Below are 25325 nucleotides of genomic sequence, written 5' to 3'. Positions count from 1 at the left end.
CTTACATATTATCTTTAATCCATCACTTCAACCGCAAAGATTTTACTTTTCTAATCTTAAAAACAGAATACAAATCTCTATACCAAAAACAATACTTTTAAATCTAAAATAATATCTTAAAGATTAAATGATATTTTCAAAAATAGATTTTTCTAATATAATATTGGTTTAGTAGATGTGTAATAGTGGACATTAAGTCCTGACAAAAGGAATATTGTCTATGGTGTATATATATTTTACACAAATCATCCAAACTAACCACAAATCATTATCATTATTTGCTACAAATCCATATACATAAAGAAACTTAATTACGTATTAATTAATAAGCAAATTAAACAGCGCATAGGGTGATTCTCGTAATTTCACAATTTTAACGTTTTCGCTTATTGGACGCAAAATATCTTTTCAATCTATACCAAGGGTATTATTGTAATTTCTTGACGTACAGTGAAGTGAAATTTCGTTATAGCGCGTTGTATATAAATACTCCCGCTACTTAATTTGAGGCGAAAGAAAACAAATAAAAACGCACGAAAGCAAACGGGAAATTCTGTTGTTAAGAGCTCTCAGAAAAAAAGGAAAACCCTAATTGGAAACGCTTTCGCAATCCCTAAACCGTAGCCCCAGTGATCCGTTGCAGTGGTTTTGGAAGAGGCGAGCTAAACGCGGTGTCTTGGCGATCATCGTGAGCAAGAACATGGTCGTAGAAACGGAAATCATCTGCCAGAAGAGCATGCCCATGCTGGACGTGAAGTACCACCTTTGCGTGGCGCAAGAACACGGTGTTAAGGTTGATGTTTCGCCCACCTCCAACGTTGTTCCCATCTTCGGTCACGTGAGGGTTGCCGCCGAATCTGTTTCTACGGAAACGACTCGTTTTGAATCGGTGGGTACTTCTGGGTTCCCTTTTTTTCCTGAATTTTTTTATTGTCTTTTTTATTCTTTCGGTGTTTGATTTCTTTTCTCCTTTTTCTGAGATTCCTTCTTGGGATTTGGTTTTGTTTCTATTCGGTGTAAAAAGTGGTGTTTCGTTTTATTTTGGTGTCGGTTTTCTCTTGGAAGTTGAATCGGTTGATTTTAAATTTTCCCTTTTGATTTCCCTTTCTATGCATTAGTCGGTGTGCATTTATCTACGTGTTCTTGCTCGTTATTTTGCTTGTTAGATTTGGGGGCGGGGAGATTAAATTTTCGTGTGGAATGGTTGTGGGGGTTCCAGAAGCAGTAATTATTTTGACAGGATTTTGAATCGGGTGTTTCTATAATTTGTTTTCCCTATACCTTGCGTAAAGAGTAATAAGAAAACATACTTTGTTTATTGTGTTTTAAACATTTGTCCCTCGGTGAAATCAGGTGGTGCAACTGGTGTTAATGTTAGTTTGTATTTCAATTGGTTCAATTATGATAGGATTTATTAGTATAAGAAGCGTAGAAGCAATTCTTGTGATTTGTCTGTATATCTTTGTTTCATAATTTCCCTTAACCTAAATGAATTGCATATTTTTGTGCTGACTAATGTCTTGTGTGTTTCTTAGGCTGTGAGTTTGCCTGAGATGATTGGAGATTCAAGTTTAGAGGCTCCTGCTACTAAGTTTACACCAGATGTGCGATCTGGCTGTTGTGCTGATATTGGACCCAGGGGGTCTATGGATGATGAGCACATTCAGATAGATGATCTAGCTGCGCACCTTGGATTCAACTTTGAGCATCCTATGGCAAGTGCTTTTTATGCAGTTTTTGATGGGCATGGAGGGCCAGATGCTGCTGCCTTTGTTAAAAACAACGCTATGAGATTATTTTTTGAAGATGCTCATATGCTGCAATCATACGATGCTGATGCGCTTTTTCTGAAGAGGTTGGAAGATTCTCATCGAAAGGCGTTTTTGGGAGCAGACATTACCTTGGCTGATGAACGAAGTGTTAGTAGTTCATGTGGAACAACGGCGTTGACTGCTCTTGTACTCGGGAGGTATTTGATGGTTGCTAATGCTGGGGACTGTAGAGCTGTTCTTTGTAAGCGAGGCGTAGCTGTTGATATGTCCCAAGATCACAGACCGAGTTATTTACCAGAACGCAGGAGAGTGGAGGAGATGGGTGGTTATATTGATGATGGGTATCTCAATGGTCATCTTTCTGTGACTCGTGCTCTTGGGGATTGGGACTTGAAAAATGCACTTGGTTCTGTGTCGCCTCTTATTGCCGACCCGGATGTTCAGGTGGTCACATTGACAGAGGAGGATGAGTTCTTGATCATTGGTTGTGATGGTATTTGGGATGTACTGTCAAGCCAGGATGCTGTTAGTCTGGTGCGGCGTGGATTAAGAAGGCATGACGATCCTGAACAATGTGCCAGAGAGCTAGTTAAGGAAGCTTTGCGCCTACACTCCTCAGATAATCTTACTGCGATTGTTATCTGCTTGTCCCCTGTCCAGATTGTTGAGTCTTGTCTACCCCAAAGGCGAAGATTCAGATTTTGCTCCCTGTCTGAAGAGGCCCGGAACAGGTTGAGGAGTTTGCTAGAGGGAAACTGAATGTAAATATGGTTTGCACGATTCACAATCATTCCTTTCATGAAAAGATTGATTCGTGTTTGTAGGCTGTTTTAGGTTTAGAGCCAAGCAGTCAACAGTTTTGTAGTGATAGAAAAGGATAATTGTTGGGAGTTTAGAACTATTTAATTTAGGGAATTTATCTCGGTTATTTTGGTGGATGTTGAGAAACAAGTAGCTAGCTAATTTTGGCGGGAACACTGGAGGATTTGATTTCAGATCATTGTTAGATCTGTATTTTATGAGATGATTTAGACTTCTCAGCAAGGATGTAGGTGAATGCATCGACCAAACTAGTTATTTTCTTGACTGTTGCATTCAACAGAGATTTGTTTATGGGATGAGATAGTTGGGTAGAGGGCACGTTTCAGCCTATATGCAGCCTATATGATTTTTTCTCTCTACACGTTTACTTCTAATTCTCTCAAACTCTCAAGTGCTATCAGAGTCAAGGCGCTGGAAAATACAATTTCATATGAACTACTATTTGAAGATATAATTTATTTTAGAAACATAATAAAATTTATAATAAATACTATATGAAATTTTAGGGAGTTCATAACAATAATAATAAAAGTGGATTATGATATAAACGTCGCTATTGATTTTCTTTCCACGCTGCATTTAGATGATAGGATGATGGACACCTGTATAATATGTGGCTTTATGTTTCTCTGAAGGAAGATTTTTTTTATTTTTTTTTACAATTTTTTTATAATAATCATCTTTATAGTTTGTGATTAGTTTATTTTAAATATATGAATCAATAAATAAATTAATGATACATAATTTATTATAAAAATATTATTAAAAAATATTGTTAACCTATCATAATCTTTTTGGTCTGTTGTGAATTGAACTACTTCTTGATTACCTGATTTTGTGTTTCATTCTTTATTTAAGGACGTAACGTCGTTCTCCAAGGGTTGTAAACATTTGTGTTGTGTGCTTGTAAGGCCATTGGCTGGTGCTTAGATAAATTTAACCTCTGCATAAGCTCATAAAAGAAAAATAAAATGACCAGGCGTTTTACTATCTATCTGTGATTGATACATATATTATTATACTAATTTTATGTTTGATTGACTAAATTATAATCTCAGTTATAAAAGGTTCATTTTAGAATAGGGTTTGGTTTGAATAGACTCTTTTCAACCATGGGATTTGTATGGCTAAACCTAAAACCTACTTTAAGACGTATCTCCACTTTCGAACATGATCAGTGCATCATAAAATTGATCTGGTCGTTGTGTCTGTGTTTGGTTGTTAAAATCGAACTCAACAACCTGATATTACCAATACCTGCTCAGTGTTTTCTACTTTGATTACATTTAGAGAAACATCACACTTGGAGAGAATCATAATAAGAAATATCTGAATCTGTGAACAATTGCAATGGTTAAACTTTGGTACCACAATACAAGACTATTAAATTATCATTGTTTCTTAACTTGTTGAATCAGCATGGAGTAATATTGCTTTAATCTGTCTGAGGACCCTCATGTTGCATCCTTTTGGAAGCCAAAGGAACATGAGAAGACACTAGGCTTTGATAATGGTTCAGACAAAAACATTTGGAGTGCTTATGTATTATTATAGCACCCAATAAAAATGTGACAGCTTTGCCGTATGTTTCAGTAACTGAGGACATGTTTGTACCGTTTGCATCCAAAAACCATAACCAAACCCACTCAATGAAACAATTAATCCACTATGGAGTCCAAATTTTCACATCATCAAAGTCAGATATGTAAATAGATGCTGTTTTTAGGTATATTTGATACTGTTGTTCAATTAATATTAAACTTTTTACACTAATAATTTATGGGTTTTCTTAGGAGATTAAATAAAAAAACACAATATGAACTCAATGCACATAAAATATTAACATTATATTAATTGAATAATTGTCTTTTAAGGAATCTCCTTTATTATATATTTTTTAACTTTCTTATTTCAGTATTTAAACTCAGATTTTGAATCCGCAATCATTAGATATGTAAACAAAGTTATGTTAAATATCTATTTAATAAGCAACAAAACAAGACAAAAAAACAGTGAATGAAAAATAAAAAAATAACAAAAACTAAAAGAAGAGAAAAAGAATAGAAATCATAATGATATTTTATCTAAGAGCGCCTCGTATTTCACTTTAATTGCGATTTAGTATTACCACATCATTATACAAATTTTATATCTATGGATTGTTCTTATAAATATTTCACAGTTTTATAAATTTTTGTTTTCACTTTCCCTTATAACAACTTAAAAATAATTCAATCATTATACAATCGTTAGTTTTATACTAACATCCTTAAAGGGATGTTACATGTCAATTGATGTTTTCTTTTGAATTATTTTTTTCTTATTTTTTATTTTTATTTATTTTATTTTATTTTTAAATAAAATAAAAATGTCAAGAATTGAAAAAATGACAAACTGATATTGTGCCACGTGACAATGATAGTGTGACATGGTATTGACAGTGCCACGTGTCATTGTATCATTGTATTAGTCTCAATTTGGTCTTTGTACTTTTTATTGTGTCTCAATTTAGTCTTAATTTTAAAAATTAAACAATTTTGTTCATCCTTAAATTCAAACAAAATTTAAATTGTATATAAGTCTTAACAAATATTTTTGTTAAAATTGATATTTTTATTAAATATTTTTAATAAGATTAAGTTTATTTATATTTAATTAATTATATAAATGTTAATTATGTTATTTAAATATACCTATAAATAAGGGTTTAAAAAAAAGTGACATGACATGTTAGTGTGATTTTTTATGGAGAAAGTTCTCATGGAAGATCATGAAAGAGAAACTACCTCTAATTATCATTTTCACAAAAACTTTCTCCAATTTTTTATTTAAGAAAAAAATGAAATTTCACATTAATAATTTATTCAATGAACTAAATTATTTGAAAAATTCACACCACCATGTTATGCTACTGTTTCCTTTTAACTCTTATAGGTATATTTAAAGAACATACTTAACATTTATATAATTAATTAAATAAAAATAAAAACAAATTTAATTTTTTTAAAAATATTTAATAAAAATTTCAATTTTAATAAGAATATTTGTTAAGATTTATATAAAAGTTAAATTTTATTTGAATTTGGAGAGGGGCAAAATTATTTAATTTTTAAAATTAGGACTAAATTGAAACAAAATAAAAATAGAGGGACCAAATTGAGACAAAATAAAAGTAAATGAATCAAATTGAAACAAAATAAAAATACAAGGATCAAACTGAAACTAATGCAATGACATGTGACCTGACAATAACACGTGGAAATGTCACGCTGTCATTATCACATGACACAATATCAATTTGACATGTGATATTTTTATTTTATTTTTTAAAAAAATAAAAATAAAAAAATTTAAGAAAACCACGACGTGAGACTTTCTTTAAGTGTGTTAGTAATGCTAAAAATTTATTTTACAGACTTTTTGTTTCCACATAGATAAGTTTTGCTCAAGTTTGTATAAAACACAACTATTTTTATTAAGCACTCTCCACACATACAATAAATAGAATGCGAATATTTTAAATTGTAACGAAAGGGCTATTTTTTTTTTCTTTCATTCCTATTTTACTCACCTTTTACTACACAGTGATAGAGTCAAGGTTTATTAGTACAATAAATTTATGTTTTTGTTTCCAATTTTTTCTAAGAATTTTATGATAATTTGGATACGATACCGGGTGGCTCATTCTATAATCTTAAAGGAACATCAAATTAGTTGTATTTTCTTTCTTAGTTGATCCTGTATTTTAAATGACCATATTTATATATTTATATTTTAGTTGGTCAACAGTTAATTAAAGGTTTAATAACCAATTTAGTCCTCACTTTGGTTGAAAAATCTCAATTTAGTCTCTCGTTATAAAAGTGTTTTGAATTAGTCATAACTTTTAAAATAGTGGGTCAGATTGGTCCTTTCTGTTAAATATAAGTTAACAAAATTAATGGATGATGATGTGACAGAACTTAAAGCTGATGATGATGATGAAAGGACCAATCTAACACATCAGCTTTAAGCTGTGTCATATCATCATCCATTAATTTCGTTAACTTATATTTAACGAAAGGGACCAATCTGACCCACTATTTTAAAAGTTAGGACTAATGTAAAACACTTTTATAACGAGGGACTAAATTGAGATTTTTCAACCAAAGTGGGGACTAAATTGGCTATTAAACCTTAATTAAATGATTGATTTGCAACACAAGCACATCTTTCATTTTAACAGTTAACAATGCTCATTGCAAATGATTTTGTAACGAACATTTAACTTTTAAATTAAGTTGTGGCTGGAACATGTTAGTTCAATTTATTTGAATTATGATTTCTTCATCTCAAATTAAAAGTAAAATTGAAAAGACACAATGAAACAATACTGCTTAGTAAACAAGTATAACGAATGACGCATTTTATTCATATAACTATTGGTACAAAAAAGTTTTACGGTAGATAAAATAATACTTCTATGATAAATTTATAAAAACAAAATAATATATAAAATATTTAATTAACATATCATTTAATTAAAAAGAAAATTCTGTCAATTAAATTTTTTGAATTTTTGAAGACTCAATAAAAACACTAAAATTTAATAGAGAATCAATTCAAACTTCCTACTCGGAGTTAAAACTTAAATAAACATATATCAATTACTGTATTAAAAAATAACATTTTACTTTCTATTATTTAGTCGTCTCCTATTTTTAGTGTCACTATAATTAAATTGAAATTTATGTGGCTACATTGTGGTATTACAGAGGGAAAGCAAAGGATGTTTGAATAGAGATTTGTTTAGAAATTATAACTTTGATCTTTGAAGTTGTAAGTCTCTGCGCCATAAAAAAAAGTGAAACAATTACTTAATTTCCTTTCATTTCGATAATTCACGCCTTATCTATCAAACACCAAGACTGCACTATACAAAGCTGCCATGCCGATGGCGATTACGGCGTCGCAGTTGCGGTGGGGATGGAGGCCGCCGCCGAAGCATCAACGGCGTCCTATGGCTCCGGTGGTCTGTTCAGTGGCTATAGAGAACGCGCAGAAGAAAGAGAGAGCGAGACTAAAAACACTTTTCGAAGAAGCGTACGAGAGGTGCCGCACTGCTCCCACTGAAGGCGTCTCCTTCAGCCTCCAGCAATTCACGGACGCTCTCGACAAATATGACTACGAATCCGAAGTTGGCACTAAGGCACGTTCCTTTCCCTTTACCATCCAAAAATGGTTTTGAAGTTGTTTGTGGTTGAGAGTGTTTTGTGTTTACGGCATTTGCTAATTGATTGTGTGTGAAGAAAATGAAAGAGGGGCGAGAGGTTTTAAAGTGTGGTTGTAGTTGCTGTTTTGTCTCTGTCCATGTGTTGTAGAGAATTATGGACAAATGCAGCTGATGTGACTAATTTAGGTTATATAGTTATTCTTGATTTTATAAAAGATTGTAGAAAATGCAGCTGATGTAGCGCAAGTGGTAGAGACCCTAAATATCTAGTAGGGTTGAGGACTGAATTTTGGATTCTTGGGAGGGGTTTGTAATTGTAGCCTGAATTATACTTAAGTCCTATCTGGATAAACTTCTTCGTAAGAGATGATTGGATACACGTTTTTATACATGCAAGAGAGAACATAAAAAGGTAAAATGAACTGAGTTCGCAGAAAATAATACCTAACCGGAGAAACTAAAATTCTTTTTTCCTTACATATTTTCTTCTTTAACTAGTGTTTACAAGGAAGTTTATCTTAATAGGGCCTAGTACATTTTACATTTTTTTTCCCTCACATGTTTTCTTTAATAAGTGTTTACAAAGAAGTTATCTTAATGGGGTGTAGTACATTTTAGTTTACCCTTGCATTTTGAGGGTTTTCGAAATGAACTAGTGACGGTTGCTGTTTGGTTTTTCAGGTTAAGGGCACTGTTTTTGCCACAGATGCGGGTGGAGCTTATGTTGACATTACTGCAAAGTCCACAGCCTACTTGCCGCTGCAAGAGGCTTGCATTAGCAGAATTAAGAAAGTTGAAGAAGCAGGTATAGTTCCTGGGTTGAGGGAGGAATTTATGATCATTGGTGAGAATGGAACGGATGATACATTGATCCTGAGTTTGAGGTCTATCCAATATGACCTTGCATGGGAGCGCTGTAGACAACTGCAGGCTGAAGATGCTGTTGTCAAGGGTAAGGTGGGTTTTGCTAACTGAGAAACTTAATTCGGTTAGGATTTGGCTTTTAACTTATCTGTTTTTTTCAAGTCTTATTTGTTATGACATCGATTTGTGGAAATCTTTCAAGTAAAAATTATAGAGTAAAGCATAAGAAAAATTGATCCCGTTACCTTTGAGAATTTGTTTATTTGATCGTGGATTGCATTAACTGTTTCATTTCCCTATCCATCTCTATCTTCTGACTTATGTATATTGTATGGCTGGCAGGTTGTCAGTGCAAACAAAGGCGGTCTGGTGGCTCAAGTGGAAGGCCTCAAGGGTTTTGTTCCATTTTCACAGATATCAGCGGTAAGCTTCTTTGACATTCATGGACTGGCATGAATTATATTCAACTTGTAGCAAAAGCTCAACATATTGGCATTAATGAAAGTATAATAAGGGCTTTGGTGGGAGCAAGAATTGAATATGGTTAACTTAATTGTAGGTATTTCAAAAGATGTAAATCTCAAAAGCATATTAACAAAAGGTGTATAAATGAGTTGAACTGCACTGAACACTTGAAACTCAGACTTGGCTTGCATAAAAGTACGGTGCTCAAGCTTGGCTCAGAGTTAAAACTTTGGCTTGACTTGTTAGGAAGTATAAAGCTTCAGTTTGACTTGTTTAACTCATTTATAACTGTTCTTTATCAAATATATTCTTAATGATTTTCTTAATTTTATCAGTATTGTATTTAACAGACATTTTCTTTACAAAAAGAAGTAGAAGTAAGACGTGAAAGAGAGTATTTGAACATAGAAGTTATATATAATCATAATTTTTTTAGATCAATCACATTTTATTATTATTTTATTTACGTACACATGTACATGTATTCTTGAGCCTTTAATGTCAAGCCTAATTATTTCAAGGTAGCTTGACCTATCCAAGTCGAAAGTCAAAAGCTTGAGTTTGTTTTGCTTGTTATGTGCTTCATCAAACATTTAACGGGTGGAGTTTCAATATTTCACAAATAACTCAACTCATTTATATTCCTAAATGATATGGAGAATAACAAAGCCATAATAGAATAGTTCTTTGACAAGTATCGATCACTACTAAACTTATAAATGTCCAACTTCCACTAACATCAATATTGAAATTGTTTGATGCAATTTTACTAACAGTACTTCTATCCTTCAATAAATTAATGTAGATTATTTTGGGTAAATAGAAAGTTTCATGTCATGTTCATTCTTCTGTCTTATTGTAAAAAATTACAATTTCAGCAGCACACTCAAGCAATTTCCCTTTTGCCTCTTTTCTCCTTAGAAATCAACTGGAGAAGAGCTTCTTGAGCAGGAGATTTCTTTTAAGTTTGTGGAGGTGGATGAGGAACAGTCTAGACTTGTCCTCAGTCACCGCAAAGCTGTGGCTGAGAGCCAAGGACAGTTAGGAATTGGATCCGTAGTCATTGGCTCTGTTCAAAGCATAAAGCCATACGGTGCCTTCGTTGACATTGGTGGAATCAGTGGCCTCCTTCATGTCAGTCAGATCAGTCATGACCGTATAACTGACATTGCGACTGTTCTTCAACCTGGTGATATTCTGAAGGTAAACCTATGATAAGCTACACTGTATTTGCTTGGAATCACTGCTGTTATGTGAACATAAAATCTCATTTGTTGTTTGGTTAGGTGATGATCTTAAGTCATGATAGGCAGAGAGGACGTGTAAGTCTTTCCACAAAGAAGTTGGAACCCTCACCTGGTGACATGATTCGCAACCCAAAGCTTGTCTTTGAGAAGGTATAATTCAAAAGAAGTAAATCAAGATTTTTGCCTGCTAGTTGTATAAAATAAATTATGATTGTAGCACTCAAAGTGGCTTCACTTGTCATGGTTTATTTTAAGTTTTCCACTTCCTGCTTCTCTCCTCTTGATTGATATCGTAGAACAGCCAAAATACAGGGTTCCTTTGATTATGTTATAACTTCTTTCTATCTCTTGCTTTCTGTGACAAATCTAATCAAACCTTCTCATCACATTTGAAAAAAAGGCACCCTTATAATTCTAAATTTGTTTTTTACAGGCGGAGGAGATGGCTCAGACATTCAGACAGAGAATCGCACAAGCAGAAGCTATGGCTCGTGCTGATATGCTCAGGTTCCAGCCAGAGGTATTTATTTGTTCAAAATCTCATCTCAATGATTGATAGTGAAGGGAGTTCTAGCCTAGTTAGATTGCAGTAGGTACAGTGACGAATTAGCATTTTCGCTTTTGTTAAAAAAAGTAAAGTCACATACTTCTGCTGACTATAAGCATTATAGATTCTGAAATGACTATTTAAATGGTGTTTTGGTGGTCCTTTTTAGTGGATGAAATACGAAAGTGTTATATGCATTTCAATTCTGATGATCCTAGTTAGGATACCAGTAGTTTTGATATTTTGGAGTTTGGAGTCCTAAATGACTCATTTTACTGACTAAAGATATATGAATATATTCTTGCTTCCAACTATTACAAGTTTCATCTTTGGGTTGGATATATTTATTTGATCACGTTATAGCATTCATGAATACTTATAGAGATGCACTGCTTGTTCATTGGGTGAACCTATTTCGTACCTATCCTTTTTGTTTACAGGGTGGATTAGGTCTCAGCGGTGAGGGAATCTTAGGACCACTTTCTTCAGACTTGCCTCCAGAGGGAGTGAATCTGAGTGAGGTACCCCTGGCTGAAGAGTCATGATTCTGAACTGAGAGCCTTTTGTTTTTCTTTTTTATACCTTGGTCTGAATATTGTTGTAGAAAGACGAACCTAATGTAAAGACCGGTTTTGTAGCAACTCATTTTTGTAGAATAGGCTGTTGTAGAACTCTTCATTTTCTCTCTAAATTATTTCGAGCTATTGTCGCTGTTATCTTTGATTAGATCGAAAATAGTGAAAACCAGTTCAAAAACAAGATTTACATATTTGTCTCTGATAACTTCATCATTACCAACTGCTACAGGCCAAGAGTATCTCTTGTGTGGCTTCTTATAAGCAACACATAATTTTTAAGTAGTTTATGCAAGTTTTGCTTAGTAAGAACTCACACTTTTATAATTTCTTATTTACATTTTATTATTTGACAGCTTAAAAGTAATTTAATTATTATTTGTTTTAATTTTTTATTCTTATTTTTCTTGTTAAATATGATTTCCTGTATAAATTCCTGTTGTCACATTTTACTACAACTTTTATAAGACAACTATTTTTTTATAAACAACTGGTTAAGGACTCTATTGGAAATACTCTAATATGTTATACCCAACTATAATTAAGGTTCTTTTATTTTTAAATATTTAAAAATTGTATTGTAAAAAGTAGAAGCCGCCACCGTTTCATTAAAATTATTATACTTTATTACAGTAAACAAATAACATAGTTTAAATAAATCTTAGAACATACATAAAGTTTCTTGTTTGATTACTCCTGTTATGGTTAATCATTTTATATAAATATTTAAGAGGAGGTGGACAGAAAGGATTCAAGAGACAAGTTTGTATATTTTTTAAATCGTACTAATTATATTTTAATGGATTTGAGTAAATTTTCCGAAAAACTGTCACATCTTTTTTATAGTTTTAAGTTCTTTCATGTTTTTTTTTATATTTATAACTTAATTTAATTATTAGATTTTAGTTTCAATAACAGTACTCAAAATTTGTTGTTATCGCATGTTATTGATAACATATCCTTTTCTGTAATTCTCTTTACATCCAAATTTTTTCTGAATTATTGGTAAAATTCCTGTGATAATCCAAGCAGGAAGCAAAAGTCACGTACCCATAATTTTGTAATTATAATTCATGACAGTGAGCGCACTAACTAGTTGAGGGGTAGGGTATATGTTAATTATATTTCATGACAAACACATCTTACTAATTTATGTAAATTTCCTTCAATTTTGCAAATATTTTTTTATTCAAATATAAAATTTTACAGGACTTTAGAAGCATAAAATAATTTTTCTAATTTTGAGATATTTAGCAAAAAAATTTGATAAAATTTAAAAGACTTGAGCTTAGAATTTTAACAGGAAAAACTTCTAGTTTGGTAAAATTTAATTCGTTGGTTAACTTAAGTTGAAGAATGTGATTCAACACGTGAAGATTTAGAGCAGAATGTAATAATTTGAAATTTTAATATATGATTATTTAATATATAAAAACTTTTAGAAGTATTAACCTTATTAAAATGTTTGTATATAATTAATTAAAAAATTAAAAATACTTAAATTTATAATATATTAAAAGTTAATTACATTTTTCTTATATATTTTTATTTCATGAACTTTTTTTAATGATTATTTTTTTTTGGTTTTATAAGTTTTTACCCTAACTCATAAGTTAAGACCGAATATCTGAAGAGGCCAAATTGACATCTAGATTTAAATAAAAGACTAATTTGACATAGTTAACGAATCAAACTTATTTGAAATTAAAATTACATTTGAAAGAAATAAAATTTAACTAATTTATAGACAGATTACAATACAATTAGACTTACAGCTTAATAAGAATAAAACTAAATAAAAAAATGTTTTTTCATTTACGAACAGTTTCTAAAATTCAAAAGATTGTTAAATAAAAGCATTGTCGTTCGATGATGAAAACTCATTTACAATATAAGAGACTATCTTCTCAATAAAATCGAGAGACAGTACTGTTCTATGACTGTAGGGCAGAAAACCAAACAGGATATAAAACTGACGGGAAGAAAACTTCCTTAAGGTTCGAAATTAGGAAGGATATACAATATACAAATTTCTAAACTCAAGCTAAAGAAAAGAAACAGAAACAGAAACAGAAACAAAACTTGAGCTGAGTAAATACTACAGAAGTGCGGAAGTAGAGTTAACTTCAAGCTTGTTTGCTGCTTTTCTTGCTTTTCTTTTGCTTTTGCTTCAATTGAGTAAGGCCGGCTGCTGATATTTTCACATTACCAATAATTGCAGCAACTAGCTCAGGATCTGTACAGGCCTTCATCAACTCCTTCTCTCTGGTTGTTGCTTCTGACATGTGGCTGAACAAGTTCATTGCAGTTTTTGCAGCTGTACAAAAAACGGAAAAAGAAAAATAATTATGGCCACCTCTTGAAACAAATATCGACTACTCTAAAACAAACATAGATTGCCATGGCCAGGGGAGGAGAGAGAGAGTATATCATAGACTCCAGGAAAGAAATAATACAACATGCAGCAAATGCAACAGTTACAGAACCATATGAAGATACTAGTCGCCAATTATGAAAGAACAAATATTCGAACTAAAAAGTAGTTTTCTAAGACTTACTTCTACAAGGTACTACTAGTCCAAAATACAAGATAGCAAAAAAGAAATACAGTAAATTAAATAATAATAATAATAATAATAACCTTTCCCTTTTTTCGCTGGTCCAGGAATTATCTTCACCCGATATTTGTAAGACTGAAGTGCACTGTAAGGACCACAGACAGGAACAGCATACAAGAGAATGTCATTAGGAAGTGGATTCCCAGTCAAGTAATCCACATCATTTAGTTTTTCTTTTTCTTCTTCTCCTATTTCATGAATATCATCTTCTTCCATTGTCACCCTGTCTGCTTGGGAAGTTTCAATATCAGTCATTTTGGGATTTTCTTCAGCTTCACCAATTGCATTCCTATGCATCAGATCATCTGATTGTTCCTTACAATCCCGAGACAAGTGACCTGGCTTCTTACACTTGTAACATATTTTTGGGGCTTCAACAGGACCTGCTACAATATCATATTACAAGCAATAGACAATAAAACAAATTAAACACTGCAATAACTGCCATATAAATAAGTGTCTAATGTACAGTGAAATTTAGATCTCATAATTAGGTAACAGACAAGGTAGTGACACAATGAATTACAAAAACAAGTACACCACCACTGGGCAGTGAACCAAGCAGGGTAACTATTCAATCCTTCAAAGAGGCCCAAAGACTGTGCATGAACCAAATAGTGGAACTTGGTAAAGAATTTCCTGGAAGTTTGACTTGTGACACAGTCGACTTGTTTAGTTCATAAAACAAGTCTATTAAGACAATGAAAAAAAAACATTATACAAACTAAATTTATTACCATAAACAACTTCATATAAAATACAATATGCATGTTCATGAATCTATTAATGAAATGCTTGGTCCAGCTCAACTCAAATTGGCTCTCAAATCTAAATTATTTGAGCTAAACCAATCAGAATGGTTATATTATCTATTTTAGCCAAACTCAACAAACAAATTGATTCACATAATTACATGCCAAATTTTAAGGCAGTCGGATTGTAATCAAGCTGGGACCAAACTTGTTGGTTAGCTCAATCTCAGTAACACTGGTTATGAAACTATTTAGAAGGCTTACCGTTGCCAGATTTTTTCCCTTTGTCTAATGCATCATTTTCAGATGACGTCTCTTCCTTCTTGATTGATTTTCCAGAAGACTACAAATACCAGAAAAATAGGTTGACAGTTATAGGTGGAGCCAGGGAAATCAGAGGAAATATGCAAGAATTAGATGGGAAACAGTAATATGTTCTTGAAATTTTCCATTATGTGATCTCATGTTCTCCTACACTCATTTATTCAAAAGGTGTTTTAGGAATTACAGTATTAATTAAATTTAACATCTTTTGGACTCATCTTAGCAAATATAAAGCAGATGGTGCATGAGGCTAAAATATAAATTATTCTGTGGTTGGAAATGAATGGACATGTAAGCTACTGAACTCACAGCCAACAATGCCATTCGGATGTTCCGTTCTTCCTCATCCTGGTCAGCATACTTCTCCTTTATCTTTTTCAATTTTCCCTTCTGCCCACGGCTGATTTTTTGACCACCACCTTTTTTCACATTTTGATCTTCCTTTGCAGGTAGATTTGCAGAAATACCTTTCAGTTTCGGTTCATCCTTACCATGTTCAACATTTGAATCTGTATCTTCATGTTTCTGTTCTTTTTTAAGCTTTCGTCTCTCAGCTTTTGATACGTAAGGTTTATCCCTAACAGCTGCTTTACTTTGTTCCAAATGTTTATCACTGCCTAAATCAATTTGAGAGTTCTCAGTTCCATAAAGCTTACTTGGTTTAGCAACAGATCCAAGTTCCAGAGCTTGGTCAATAAGTTCCTCAAGTTGAGGGGGGACAGCAACTAAGCAATCTCTGCTAGTGTCTGATAATATCTCCCTATCAAACATATTTGATGTACTTGTCTCTTTCACAGGAAGATCACGTGAAATTTCCTTTTTGGAGCTGATAGTAGCCAAACCAGTTTGAGATGAATCTTTGGAAAAGTCTTCTGATAGGGGTTTGTGTGAATCTGCAGACAAGTTACCATTCATTTCTGAGTCAGTGACAGATTTTATATCAACATCCTTCTCAGATTCTGAATCAGATTTGTCTTCGAGATTAGCATTTTCATAATCATCTGTTGCTTCCTCCTCTCCTCTCACTCTTCGTTCATTTAAATGTGATCCTAATGAACTCTCATCCAAGCGAAACAGTAGGCCAAAACCCATGATAAGAGGGTGTGGTGGAAGAAAATTTTTCTTTCCCCGGATCATGAAACTCCCTACTGTCAGATATTCACCTGTAGGAGCTGTTTTACTAACCTGATGAGGAAAAACCCACCAGGCACTAGTAACAATTTTTGAATCCCATGCCTGGCTATGGCAGACCTACATTCCAAATTGATGTGGTAAAGTTAACGTTTGGTTTATTTCACAACCAAAAAACTAAATTTAAATAACAAAGTATAGGCAGGTGTTAAGCATATACTGTGAAACATCCTGCTTGGTTTAGGGTCAGTGGTGGAACTGGCTGAACAGGCTTGTGATTCTTGATAACAGTACTAGAAGCTCCATGCAGATCAGCATGTACATACCTATTATATGAACAAATCAATGAAATTAGAGAATCAGAGATCATATACTTCAAAACCGAAAAATGTTTAAAATTTTAAACTGAACTTTTATTTCTAACGAACATTTACAGATGTTCCAGGTGCTTTATTAGAAATGGCATGGTAAAATTAATTTGAATTGAAAATAAAATTTACAAGATTCCAGCTTCTGAGAAGTCTTAAGACCAAAAATCTCCAAATTGATGAAGAGATATGAGAAAGTGCATAAAAGTCCATAGTTTTTCTATCTGAGGCTCTAAGGGGGAAAAATGAAAACTACAAGACGAGGAATGGTTTTCAAACGAATACAAGTTGATGATGCAATGAGAAAATAAGATTAAGTTGAAGATAGATGGGTAGAACCAAATTACTATGAAAGTGCATCGAAGTCCATACTTTTTTTTTTTCTATCATCGAGGTTTCAAAGATCAACAAATAAAATGCAAGACAATAAATGATTTTGGAAGGAATACAAGTTGCTAATAGCTTGACGATGTAACAAAGAAAGATGATTAAGATGAAGAGAATACAAAAAGAGGATTATTTCTTCAACCACAAATCTTTTGGATATAAACCAACCTCAGATGTCAGTTACCAAACAAAGAAAACCAATGCACTCATGAGAACAATTTCCAAGAACCTTAATTTGCAATGCCATGGCACTCACATCCGATGATCCCGCACAGTACAAACCCATACTTTCAATGTGGACTCAAGTCCCACAATTTGCAATTGAATAGCATTAGCTATGTTGGAACTGGGGAAAACCACAATAACTACCATAATACCTAACTCCCCCACCTCACGTCCCAGGTACTTCAGTGTAGCAATGAATTACAAACTAGCAAATCTCTAATTTTCAATGGTATTCGGTATTCCAACTCTAACAAAAGGAAGTTTCCCGTGATTTTCTTCATTGTTTGCAATATTCACAGTGATCTCAGAACTTTTTGAAATACTCAAATGTTCTTAATCAAGTATATAGGAAGTTTTGGTTAAATAAAATTTTCTTTTTCAAACGACATAGAATTTAACATAGTCTTCAAATAATATTGAGACATGTCAACAGTTAAGTGTTTATCATTCAAAAGAAGATAGAATCTGAACCATGCTAATATTATTTTCAACATTACTCAACATTTAAGCATTAGCATCAAGGAGGTAGAAATTTATGTGTAATATAACAAGAAATACTCACAGGTCTCCCTTTGACATATACCGCTTTACTATCAGCTCATTTTGCTGTGCATCACGTCCACTGATAACCAAATAGTTCTCACTGGTAATGAACCAATTAAATTTCTCAAACCAGTGGACTTTGCGCATATGTGAAATTGAGGCAACAGTTTTTTCCTGGAAATAAATTTGATAGGAAACATATAATTAATTTAGTTAAGTAGAGATATCAGGAATGCAAAAGAAATCAGACTAGGGTTGCATATGAACGTATTACAGATATAAAATTGGAGAAAAAAAACCTATTGTTAATTTCTATTTTAGAGAGAATCGATAGGGAATAAAAAGACCATTGATAAACTTCTAATTTGGAGAGAAGACACCAAAGATGACAAAATATGATCAAAGAAGGAAATTCAGAAGCATCTTTAAAAAAATAAAACAGTTTCATGAGAGCAGAGAAAGTATCGAAGCAGATTATAATAAATTTTGCCTAGGGAAGATCCAGAAAAATATACAGGATAAAAAAAAATAGGCACAAGTTGACTTGTATGTCTTACCACAAATGGAAACCCAATTAAGTAACAAACTTATAATGCCTATATATAATATGATCATAATGACCCAATAAACTTGAAGTTGGAATGAGACAAACTCTGCAAAATAATCACACTGCTTAATTCTTCCAGTAATTACATACTGCATCTTTAGTTTTTTAAGCCTCAAATGAACTGAATAGAGGTCTAGTTCCCAGTCAGATTGGTGATCTTATTTTGAAAAAAAATGATTAATAAGCACCCAAACACTTAGGAAACCCTACCATAAAAGATGCTTATAAAGGGAGCGGGATAGAAAAAATCACTTAGACCCCACAAATTAAAGTCACATAGCATTGTTCCCAAGAGTCAACATCACAGCAGCACACACTCTAAGACGCTTCACTCAGCAATTTTGGTCAGCCCTTTGAGACATTCAACCAACTCTAACACCATTTGTTATTCCTGAGAGAACCAAACTACAAAAGCTAGCTGCTTTAGTCAGGGTGCTCAAGGCCTTATAAACCCACATCAGTACCCTATACTTCAATGCAGGATGCAAGTCCCATACCTTGCAATTGGATCCTTATAGATAGCAATCTAATATCTGCACATTAATTTTCAATATAGATTAAAGATTCACCAAAAAAAATTTTAACCACCTGATTAAGCTGTAGGCGAGTCTTTCTTTCTGCAGCTTTAAAAGCCTTTTCATGGGCAGTTACAGTTTTTTCCTGTTTGCTCTCCTGCTTTTTCTTCTGTTCATACCACCTCCGAGCATTGGCATGAGCTGAAAGAGCTAAATCAACTTCAACCTGGAACATCAAGATACTATAGTCAGTAATGTTAAACATTCAGGAGAAAAAGACAATAAAAATCAGCATTTCAAAAACAATGAAGAAAATCGGTGAGGATAGTGATAATTTAAGATGAAAAAGTGATAATGCCGACTTATAGACATAAGACTAGCCTATAGGAGAAGAAAATAAGGTAAACATCATTGGCATGTTTAAGTGGTTGGAGCATAACTCTTTTTTTTTTAAAGCTTTAAATGATGCATCAGATAGCTTTGCTATGTTTTCTTTTATTACTTTATTGTTTACTATTCACCCTTTTTTGAGGAGGATCATTATCCTCCCTTCTCTTTGTACTTTTCTCTGAATGACTTTATTGCTTTGCATGATAAATAAATAAAAACCTTATCCACAGGGAGTGTCTTCTCATCATCATCCATCTCATCAAGATTGTTGCTTAACAATAAAGTCATGCAGTTCCTCTCAAGATGGAGCTTGTCGATGAGGCCAGCTACTGGATTTCCAGCTTTCTTTTCTTCCTTTACCATCCGAGCAAGGTCATCCCAGTTCATACCTTTTGCTAGAGCTACTCGAACAGCTAATATAGCAGCATCCACATCTTCCAAGTTATATTCTATCAATTCTGCCATCTTAACGCATTGATCAGCTTCTTTCCTCAAAGCATGTACTCGATTTTCCTACATAGAAAAAATGAGATATGTTATGCTAAGTATCAGATGCCCTAAATATTTATTTGAAGTTATAATTGTGTCCAGTATTACCACTTGCAACCATAAATAATTGTTTTAATTTATAGATGGAACCAGCAGTTAAAGATACACATGTTAAAATTGACCCCTTTGATGAATCTGAAGTAAAAAAATGGAATTTAGAGCTTATTTGGTTCAAAAAAACATGTTTTGTCTTCAGTCCTATCATGTAATTAATGAAAATAAAAGAAGAAAACTGATAACAATTTTGGAAACCAAATAGGCCCCCTTTATTTTCCTGTCCTTTGTAGCAAGAGAATTATAATTTCAAGTAGCACAGCCCAAATATTTATATTTTGCAAAATGGAACCACATGTACAAACGAAAAATTGAAACCACCACGAACACAATCTGGTAAATATTAAAAATTATAGGAGATCATATTGCCATAACATAATATATAATAATCTAAACCAAACATAAAAAAATTGAAATTACAAGAAAATTTGTTTTAAAAATGAGCACAAGTCATTAGAAACATAATAAACAAAACAAATTATTTATTGATGTATTCAAATCAATATTAGTACAAATGTATAAAAAACAAAAGAACAAAAATTAAAAAAGGGAATTAAAATAATTTAAAACAGTGATAAAGACACAACGCAACCACTATTTATAAATGTCCATCATATTCAGTAGGATAATGGGCCTCAGAGGATACAACTATTGCCTATTGCATCTTTTAAAATACACTTTCAAATCCACATGCTTTATGTTCAACAAGAGTTTTGACACCACATGCATTGAGGATCTAACTCAAACAAGAACAATGGAAACTAAGAAATACTACCTTTATATGATCCAAAAGTGAGATATTCAATTAACATGATTGTGTGCCACATGGCTCATGACTTTTAAATAAGTGTGTTGCCAGTTTGGGCAACGCTACCAACCTGATCCTGGCGAATCTTATTAAGTTTCTGAGAAGCTGTGTTTTCCTTGGCTTTCTGCTGCTGTTCAGCTCTTTGACTCTCAATTTTGCTGTAGAACTCATCTAAGGCTGCATCAAATGTCTCAAATTTTGTATAATCCCTTGACTTAAACTGGTTGAGTAAGATGGGGCAGAACTCATCATACATCTGTCTCAAAAGACACAAATATGTTAACACTAAATTCCACAAACATCTGAGTAAGAAGTTTTTTACTATTTTCTCCTCAAAGTTTATAGTGCTGCTAAAATTACAGAGAAATAGAACATAACCTGGCTAACACTTCCAGGCTGAGATATTGAAGAATTGTTCCCCAAATTTTTGTTCTGCATCACAATGTATCCTTCAGGGACGACTTCACCTGAAATAACATCCTGCATCCAATCTTCAAATTTCACAACAGCTTGGACCAAAGCCTGAATAGTAGCATTATCCCACGTTTTATCTTTGGGAACTTTTGTACTTGGAATTAGGCCAGCATCTAATATTATATGTTCTGAAAGTGCAGGTCCATAACCAAGTGCCTCCCCAAGGACAATTTTCAGTGTTGATACCTTGCCACCTTTTTGGGTTCCCTGCTTGTCTTTTGCTACACTAGAAGCATTATTTCCATTTCCATTGACCTTAACAGTCTCATCGCTATCATCTTCCTTGGAAGACACCAGAGATGCCCACAACTTTTCAATAGTAGTTCGCTCAAAAACTCTACAACTTTCAACAGGATAACGATGACGTGACATAATTGCAAGCCCTTTATCATCGTCCCTGTTAATGACAAATGGCAACCACTGTTAATCACAAACATTTTCAAAATCCCAATTATAGGTAAATTAAATAACCAACAACCCATGCCCCAAAGAACATAAAAAAAAATGCAAGCTAATGGATTCTGAAAGTGAAGTAAGACAATGTTAATTAATTGGTCCCGATTAAAAAGCAAGGTCTGATGGCATAACACACCATGCCAATTAGCTCGACTAGGCATGAATAAAAGATTCAAATCTAAAAATGCAATACATACACAATCAACGGGACACTCTCATGATCCTACAAAATGCACACTTCACTCTCAACAGAAGATCCTATGATTGTGAGCTGGTGAAAACATAGGTTACGGGGATTCAAACAGTCCCTCCTTAATATTTTATAGCACAGTAGTTTTATGGTCTGTTCAGGTAAACTTGTCTAGAAACACTTTAAAAGAAAAGAAAAGAAGGAAAAGTGAAATAAGTTTCCCCAAGTTTGCGGCGAAGTCAATATAATATGAAAGAACTTCTACAAATGCATAAAATAAAAGAACTTCTACTTATGTCATTCTTGTTTTTATTTTTATTTTCTTCTTATATAAATAAACATGAAGAATCTGCTCTAAAGGACTCCTAGACAGAAATGGGAAGTAGAGGACAGAAGAGAAATTAGCAAGAACCTGTGAGACCGCAGCAGAGTCATGACGGTAAAACTAGAATCTGTGAGGAGGATATTCCCCTGAGCATACAACTCCAATATAACATAGTTCGCATTCTCCCCAAGTCCAAATTGGAAGAGAATAATCTGCCACAGTTTTCATAGAAAAGAAAATTATACATTTTTTTTGGTTTGCGAAATAAAAAAAAAAGTTGGTGGATGGTATATGGAAAGAGGGTTACACTATACCCGATCGTACCCAAGTTGGCGCACATCCTCGAGCCTCCTCGTACGAATATGCTTCCTCAATTTGAGAGTGAAACCAGAAGGCGTGTTGCTCTTGTCACGCATGTAGATAGTAGAATGCAATCTCACGCCACTCTCCATGAGCAGTAGAACCTTCTCGCTCTCCCCAGATTCCGAAACTCCACTGCTGTTCATCAGCTTAAACACGTAGGTCTGCAGAGAAGAAAAATGGAATCAAATCGAATTGAGGAAAGTGAAAGAACGAAAAATGAAAAGGGAGGAGCTACCTTCGGAGAAAGATCGTAGACGTTGGAGCACCGCATTCCAATGAAGCGCCGGAGGCATTTAACCTCGGCGGCTACATCGGCGGTGTTCATTCGCACCTTCACCATCTTGTGTTAGGGTTTTGATAAATTAGTGCGAGGGGGGAGAAGAAGAAAAGAATATAATTTTATAGTGTGTTTTGATTTAATTAATTAGAATGGTTTTGGAGAAGAAGAAGAGGGAAGAGCATGAATGTATATTCTGTTCTGTATTTGGTTGCAGGGAGAGGAAGAGAGACAAGGGGAGGCTTTTAGTCTTACACTTTTTTGGATTATTTTTTCTGTTTTAAACAACTTTTAATTGTATATGAAGAAAATACATATATGTCTTTCCTTAATTTGTTGATTTAATAAAAAGTATTACATAGTTTTGATAGTTAATTATGTTCAAAATATATACATAAAGATTTTTTTTAGTGTCTACTTTTTCTTTCTATTTTTACTTTTTTAAGTTTTATTTTATTTAAATTTAACTACTGTTTAAAATTAAATAAATAAAAATCATCTATAAAATAAATAAAAATCATTCACAAAAATAAATAAAAATTATGTATAATTAAATTACAAAATTATTTATATTTATTTTTATAACTATAATTTCATTATCATTTTATAAAAAAGCGAAAACAGATGCATAATTTGTTTTCACTAATATATATATATATATATATATATAACTTATTAGATAAAATAATAAAATTGATTAAATATTATATACAATAAAAGAACTATTACAAAAATAAATTTCCTTAAAAATTGTCTGTTGTAAACAATTTTTTACCATTACCCTTTACATAACTATTTTTTAATTAAAATAATTACGTAACTGCATTTTAAATTTTATTATTTTTATTTGACCATTATTAAAAAAATTTCTATTTACTAAACTTAAATATCTATTTGCAATAAAAACTATAAAAAAATGTCATGATTATAATAATAATTTTGTTAACTTTGGTCATCATAAAAAAATACTTAATATTGTAACACTTGTTTTCACTAATATCTAAAACTAATATTAAATCGTGAAATGATTTTTATTTATTAAAATAAAAAAAATATTAATAAATTATAAAATACCTTTAATAAAAATAATTAATTTTATTATTTTTAATTATCTAAATGAATATTTTACGACTGAAAAAGATAAAATTAAAAAAATAATCATTTAGCATTGGTAATTATTGAATTTAAGAAAAATAGTTCTTAAAAAGATAAAATTATAATAAAATTTATTTAATAATTTAAATAATAGTTATTAAAAAGATAAAGTATATCATAAAGATAAAAAAAAGTGTGAATATCAAATGGACACGTATTGATGGTAAAGTCTATTTAGTCAATGTCCTTGGAATGAATCTAGGACCTATGACTAACTTTATACTTATATGAGCTGTATGATTGAAAGATAATCAAGGGTAGATATGTAACTCATTTATGACCACACTTGGATAATTTAACCTCTTTAAATATATATTCCCATTCATATAAAATACATTATTTATGTAATATCGACGCTATGCCATGTTTGATAATATCAACTGTAAGTTAAGTTCGATCCTGAAATTTTTAATTCCATAGGACTTTAGTGATACAAAACAATATCCCACCGTAATTATTTTTTGCCAAATATATTTACATTTAAGGACAAATTGACAGAAGATGAAAATGAATATTATGTACATGGCACTCCTATTATCCCCAGTTCACATTACACCGGATATTCTAGTAAAAAATACTACTGAACCTCTAATGCTGTGGAAAAGAAATCATGCCGTAAATTGCTGTGCCTCCTTTTAACTCAAATCAAATCCAGCGTCAGCATTTATGGCATACAATAATTTGGTTTCCATTTGCTCTTTACTGCAGTGAACAATGAATGAGTAGGTTTGCCACATAAAAAACATAAAAAAGATGCAAAAATGAATCAGAACATGCAAAAATCCATGAATATTGACAAGACTTAAGAAAAATAGTTCCCGTTATCGTGGCTCAAAAACTAGTTTTCCAGTCGTAACCATGGAAAAATTTGAGGTAAATAATACTGCTCAAATAGAAATCATAAACCAGAGATATGTCCTCCCTCGAGCTTGAACAATGTTCGGACTAAAATTAGCGTTAACAATTATTATAGAGAAGTTCTAATATAACGACTGATATCCACAATCCCCAAACATTAAGGACATTCACAAAAAACATCGTATTTTATGAGTTAATATCCAATAACCACCTAATAAGGTTTCAGATCAGGTAAAAAGGTTTTCAAATTTTTAAATCTGCTAAAGATAATATTTCAATATTTCTGCAACACTAGAATCATTAGACTTCCGTGAATCTTGTGCACACTTATGTCAACAAGACGGTGTAATGTCAAATCGAGAGAATCAGGTTATCTCGATTAATTTGTGTTTCCAATCTAATTTCTCTCTCTCCCTCTACACATACTCACCGCTATAAATTGACAAAGCAAA

The 25325-nt window shown here is 32.5% G+C and overlaps 4 protein-coding genes across 8 annotated transcripts in view; 2 read left to right on the top strand and 2 right to left on the bottom strand.

The window, feature by feature from the left end:
* Window positions 1–500: 500 nt before the first annotated feature.
* On the top strand, window positions 501–2922 carry LOC108341807 (probable protein phosphatase 2C 13). Its single transcript, XM_017579460.2, has 2 exons — window positions 501–889; window positions 1536–2922. The coding sequence occupies exons 1-2, from the start codon at window positions 701–703 to the stop codon at window positions 2529–2531; spliced, it is 1185 nt and encodes a 394-aa protein (XP_017434949.1). The 5' UTR covers window positions 501–700; the 3' UTR covers window positions 2532–2922.
* A 4465-nt stretch (window positions 2923–7387) lies between these two features.
* Window positions 7388–11633, top strand: LOC108341850 (30S ribosomal protein S1, chloroplastic). Its single transcript, XM_017579504.2, has 7 exons — window positions 7388–7782; window positions 8488–8763; window positions 9013–9093; window positions 10057–10338; window positions 10422–10532; window positions 10816–10902; window positions 11370–11633. The coding sequence occupies exons 1-7, from the start codon at window positions 7522–7524 to the stop codon at window positions 11472–11474; spliced, it is 1203 nt and encodes a 400-aa protein (XP_017434993.1). The 5' UTR covers window positions 7388–7521; the 3' UTR covers window positions 11475–11633.
* A 1696-nt stretch (window positions 11634–13329) lies between these two features.
* On the bottom strand, window positions 13330–23134 carry LOC108342978 (uncharacterized). Of its 3 annotated transcripts, none has more exons than XM_017580938.2 (13): window positions 22819–23134; window positions 22535–22744; window positions 22308–22432; window positions 21154–21646; window positions 20846–21031; window positions 19584–19877; window positions 19048–19200; window positions 17872–18026; window positions 16550–16655; window positions 15508–16449; window positions 15139–15217; window positions 14146–14505; window positions 13330–13821 (listed from the first exon to the last, which is right to left on the bottom strand). In XM_017580938.2, exons 1-13 carry the CDS (start codon window positions 22921–22923, stop codon window positions 13631–13633), a joined length of 3399 nt encoding a protein of 1132 aa, XP_017436427.1. In that variant the 5' UTR covers window positions 22924–23134; the 3' UTR covers window positions 13330–13630. The 3 variants fall into 3 exon arrangements, with proteins under 3 accessions (XP_017436427.1, XP_017436426.1, XP_052735101.1); XM_017580937.2 differs by having other exon boundaries at window positions 14146–14508; window positions 22819–23133; XM_052879141.1 differs by lacking the exon at window positions 22819–23134 and having other exon boundaries at window positions 14146–14508; window positions 22545–22683.
* Window positions 23135–24402: 1268 nt separating this feature from the next.
* LOC108342814 (E3 ubiquitin-protein ligase UPL6) overlaps window positions 24403–25325 on the bottom strand; it is a 41347-nt gene continuing 40424 nt past the window's right edge. For all 3 annotated transcript variants that reach the window (XM_017580633.2, XM_017580632.2, XM_052879654.1), the window contains one exon: window positions 24403–24717. In XM_017580633.2, the coding sequence (XP_017436122.1) occupies window positions 24651–24717 (67 nt within the window). In that variant the 3' untranslated portion in view covers window positions 24403–24650. The remainder of the gene's footprint in view (window positions 24718–25325) is intronic.

Source organism: Vigna angularis, chromosome 6 (assembly GCF_016808095.1).
Source record: "Vigna angularis cultivar LongXiaoDou No.4 chromosome 6, ASM1680809v1, whole genome shotgun sequence".
Taxonomy (NCBI): Eukaryota; Viridiplantae; Streptophyta; class Magnoliopsida; order Fabales; family Fabaceae; genus Vigna; species Vigna angularis.
Note: the sequence above shows the minus strand (reverse complement) of the source record. Positions and strands in the feature narration are given on the sequence as shown.